At 69.8% G+C, this 3,711-nt stretch overlaps 2 protein-coding genes across 2 annotated transcripts in view; one reads left to right on the forward strand and one right to left on the reverse strand.

Annotated features, from left to right (window-relative positions):
* The window catches only part of CHLNCDRAFT_25981 (hypothetical protein), a gene marked incomplete at both ends in the record, with an annotated part of 3,844 nt that extends 2,909 nt beyond the window's left edge, over positions 1 to 935 (forward strand). Inside the window, 2 exons of the mRNA XM_005845212.1 lie at positions 87 to 264; positions 546 to 935. Coding sequence (XP_005845274.1) covers positions 87 to 264; positions 546 to 935 — 568 coding nt within the window. The remainder of the gene's footprint in view (positions 1 to 86; positions 265 to 545) is intronic.
* A 1,539-nt stretch (positions 936 to 2,474) lies between these two features.
* Positions 2,475 to 3,711, reverse strand: part of CHLNCDRAFT_136973 (hypothetical protein) — a gene marked incomplete at both ends in the record, with an annotated part of 2,129 nt that continues 892 nt past the window's right edge. The window contains 5 exons of the mRNA XM_005845345.1: positions 2,475 to 2,678; positions 3,074 to 3,109; positions 3,263 to 3,312; positions 3,463 to 3,516; positions 3,655 to 3,683. Of these exons, the coding sequence (XP_005845407.1) occupies positions 2,475 to 2,678; positions 3,074 to 3,109; positions 3,263 to 3,312; positions 3,463 to 3,516; positions 3,655 to 3,683 (373 nt within the window). The remainder of the gene's footprint in view (positions 2,679 to 3,073; positions 3,110 to 3,262; positions 3,313 to 3,462; positions 3,517 to 3,654; positions 3,684 to 3,711) is intronic.

Below are 3,711 nucleotides of genomic sequence, written 5' to 3' on the forward strand. Positions count from 1 at the left end.
CGCTACCAGTTCCCTTCCCTCAATCCCCACCCTCCTTACCCCCCCGCCCCTCCACCCGCCCCTCCCTCCCTGCCCCCTGCCCGCAGCTGCGTCATCCACTACCAGCTGCCCGCCTCTGTGGACGTCTACGTGCACCGCTCGGGGCGCACGGCGCGGGCGGAGGCGGAGGGGGTGGCCGTGGCGCTGGTCACCCCCAAGGAGAACGCACGCTTCCTGGCGCTGCTGCGCGCCATGAACCGCGGGGAGCCGCCGGAGTTCCCGCTGGTGGGCGGGGTGGGGTGGTGGGGTGGTGGGGTGGTGGGGTGGTGGGGGTGGCGGTGGTGGCACTGCCGGTTTTGGGGTTGCAGGCTGGGCTGGTTCTGTTGCTGCCGGTTTTGGGGGTTGTTTGCCGGCTGACTGTGTGGGGTGGGGTTGGCTGGTGGGCGGGCTGGTGGGGTTGGCTGGCGGGTAGGCGGGCCAGGGAGGCTTGTTTGGCACTCGTTTCTGGGGCTGCGTGTAGCTCTGCAGCGCGCCGAGCCTTCCCCCTGCTTGCGCCTCGGCCGCAGGACACGTCGCTGCTGCCTGCGGTGCGCCGCCGCGTGCGCCTGGCAGTGCGCCTCGACGCGCTGGAGCGGCGGCAGAGCAAGGACAAGGCGGAGCGGTCGTGGCGGCAGCAGCACGCGGAGCAGCTGGGCATCGAGCTGTCAGAGGAGGAGTCGGAGGGTGAGCGAGAGTTCCCGGCTGTGTGTGTGTGTGTATCTGTTGTGTGTTGTGTGTTGTGTGTTGTGTGTTGGATGTTGTGTCTGTTGTCTGGTGCGCGCGTGCGCGTGTGTGTGTGTGTGTGCGCGCGCGCGCGCGCGCGCGTCGGGGTTTCCTTGGTTGTGCTTGAGAGGTTGGGGTTGGCGGGATGCTTGAAGAGGAGGAGGCGAAGGAGGTTTGCGCGTTTTGGCGCATGACGCTGCCCCACCCTGCGCACCCCCTCCGCCGCAGGCGAGGACGGCGGCGCCGGGCGGCGGCAGGGCAGGAAGGCCAGGCGCGAGCGCGGCGGCAAGCGCGGGCCCGAGGAGGCAGGTGAGAGCCTGTGCTGCAGCGCGCTGCCTGCGGCGTGGTGCTGCCTGCTGCGTGGTGCTGCCTGCTGCGGGGCGCCTGCCTGCGTGTGTGAGGGGTGGCGCTCGCTCGTGGCGAGTGGGGCCGGGGTGGCCGCCGCCGGTGCCTCCCCGACTCCCACCCCACATCCCCCACCTGCCCTGGGGTTCCTCCCACCTGCTCCGGTTCCCGGCGCCATCATGGCTGCTGCAGCGGTGTAAACTGACTGACCGACTGACTGACGGACTGACTGACTGATTGACTGACTGCCTTCCTCGCACGCTGTCCCCACCTTGCAGATACTGCCGCCGAGGTTCGCACCGAGCTGGCGGCGCTGCTGGCAGAGCCGCTGCAGCCGCAGTTCAGCCAAAAGTGGTTCACGGGCGGGGCGGCCGCCGCGGTGATGGCGGCGGTGGATCCGTTCGCGCCCGCGGTGGGTGGAAAGAAGGGCAAGAAGGGGAAGAAGCCGCAGGGAGGTGGCGCAGAGGGAGGGAGCGGCGCGGCGGGCGCATGCGCAGGCGCGGGCGCGGGCCCGAGTGCGGGGGCAGGAGCGGCGGGGAAGCGGCGGCGAGGGGAGGAGGCGCGCGAGGTGGCGCCCGCGGCGGCGGAGCCCAAGACGGGGCAAACCGTGAGCCAGGCCGTGGCGCTGGCGCAGCAGCGCTCGGACAGCCGCGTCCGGGCGGCGGTGGCGGCGGCGGCCAAGCAGCAGGCGGCGGACGCGAGGCGGCAGCGGCAGAGCAAGCGCGCGGCGGCGCCGGCGGCGCCGGGGCCTGGGAAGAAAGCGGCGCGTCGCCAGCAGCAGGACCCTCAGGCGGCTGCTGTGCAGGCGGCTCTGGCCAAGGCGCTGGCCGCCAAGCACAGGAAGAAAGCGGGCGGCGGGCGCGGCATGCTGGTGATCCCCCAAGCGCTGGGCCGTGAGGCAGCAGGCCCCGACGCCCTGCAGGCGCTGCGGCAGAAGCTGGGCGCGTAGCGCGGTCCCCGGCGCCTGTTCTTCAGCTCTTCTATTGCTTGGCTCATTGGATGTTCTTTACTTTTAGAAGGCGGCTGCATGCCCGGGTGGCGCCAGGCTGGCGCCAGGCTGGCGCTACTTCTGTTACATGGTTCCTTCAGGTCAGCGTGCGGCTGACAGCCGCTTATTGCAAGCTTATTGCAGCCTCAACCCCATCACGCAGCGCTGCTGCGCGAGGCGATGCACGACTGATGATTATGTCAGGCTGTTAGGAATGGGTGTATGCATGTACAAGGCATGAGCAGAATGGGCTCCCTGGGGCAAGAATGTACAAGATGGGTGGCAGAGGTGGCAGGCGCTAGGAGCACATCGCAGCCAGATCGCTGGTGCCGCCAGCCGGCAGCGACGGGCCAGCGCCTGCGGGCGGGCGACCAGCACAAAGGCCCCCCCATGGGCTCTCTCACTCCTCCTTGCCCTGGCTGGTGCCTGAGCGGGCCGCCGTGGCGGCGGCGGCCTCGGCCGGCACGCTGTCCCCCTGCCGCTCCCCGCCCGTAGCCAGGAAAGGGGTGGCCGCCTGGGATGTGGCCTCCGAGGCGGCGCCCTCCACGCGGCGCGCCGCACCCTGGCTCGCCTCGCTGGCGGCCCACTTGGCCCGCCTGCCCTCCTGCGCCCAGGGCAGAGCATGAGCGGAAAGGAGCACAGGAGCATGTCAGCCGCAGGCGGCCAGCAGGCTTCGGCGTCTCTGGTGAGCAGGCTGCGCAACCAGCTTGCAAAGCCGCGGGGAGTGGCGGCGGCGGCAGAGAGGGGCACCTCGGCCGCGGCAGCGTCACAGGTGGGCTTGGCGGCGGGGCCGCCTCATTTGGATTTGGATTTGGGCGTGGATGCCTGCAGGCCGGAGTGGGCTGAGGGTGGGCTGGGGAGCGGGCGCTGGTGGCGGGCTGCGCAGCAGCGCGGGGCGGGGCACAGCAGGCGCAGCAGGGGCAGCAGGGGCAGCGGGGGACGGCGTGTGTGGGGGACAGGACGCCCCAGCGACACCCCATCCCAACGAGCGAGCCGCACCTGGCTGTTGTTCAGGTAGATGTTCCACGTGAGGGCCTGTGGGGATCACAGTTTGCTTTGTTGCCTTCGCCTCAGGCTCCTCAGAAGGAGCGGTACAGGCCCCAAGGAGCGGTTCAGGCCTCCTGCCCAGCGCCCGCAAGCGGGTGCAGAGCGCCAGGGACACACGAAACAAGCAGGGTCTCAACTCACCGAGGCAAACGACACCCAGCCCAGGTAGGGCAGCATCATCTGGGCGGCCACTGCAGGGCGACAGGGCAGGAGGATCGGTGGGTGGGTGGGTGATGGGAGGCGGGCGAGGGCCGCCCACCGCCGCTCGGTCAATGCTCTTGGCCCTTCCTTTCTTCCCACACATTTATGTCTTTCCTCCCATGCTCTACTTTCTTCCTCACCCGTGTCAACCTTGGAGAACTCGTAGATGGTGGCGCCCAGCACGCCCAGCAGGGCTGCACAGCACGCACAGCACGCCTTTGAGGTTATACTGCTTTAAGGTTATACTCCATTCTAGGTTCGCAGCCATTCCCCGGGTCGTTGTTCTTGAAATCAACGCCCCGAGGACCCCCCCTCTCAGCGCAGCACCGCACCCTGCAGCGCAAGCAGCGCACGCAGCCAGCTGCGGCCCGCTGCCCCCGGAGCCGCAG

The sequence above is a fragment of the Chlorella variabilis genome (assembly GCF_000147415.1).
Source record: "Chlorella variabilis unplaced genomic scaffold CHLNCscaffold_18, whole genome shotgun sequence".
NCBI classification, from domain to species: Eukaryota; Viridiplantae; Chlorophyta; class Trebouxiophyceae; order Chlorellales; family Chlorellaceae; genus Chlorella; species Chlorella variabilis.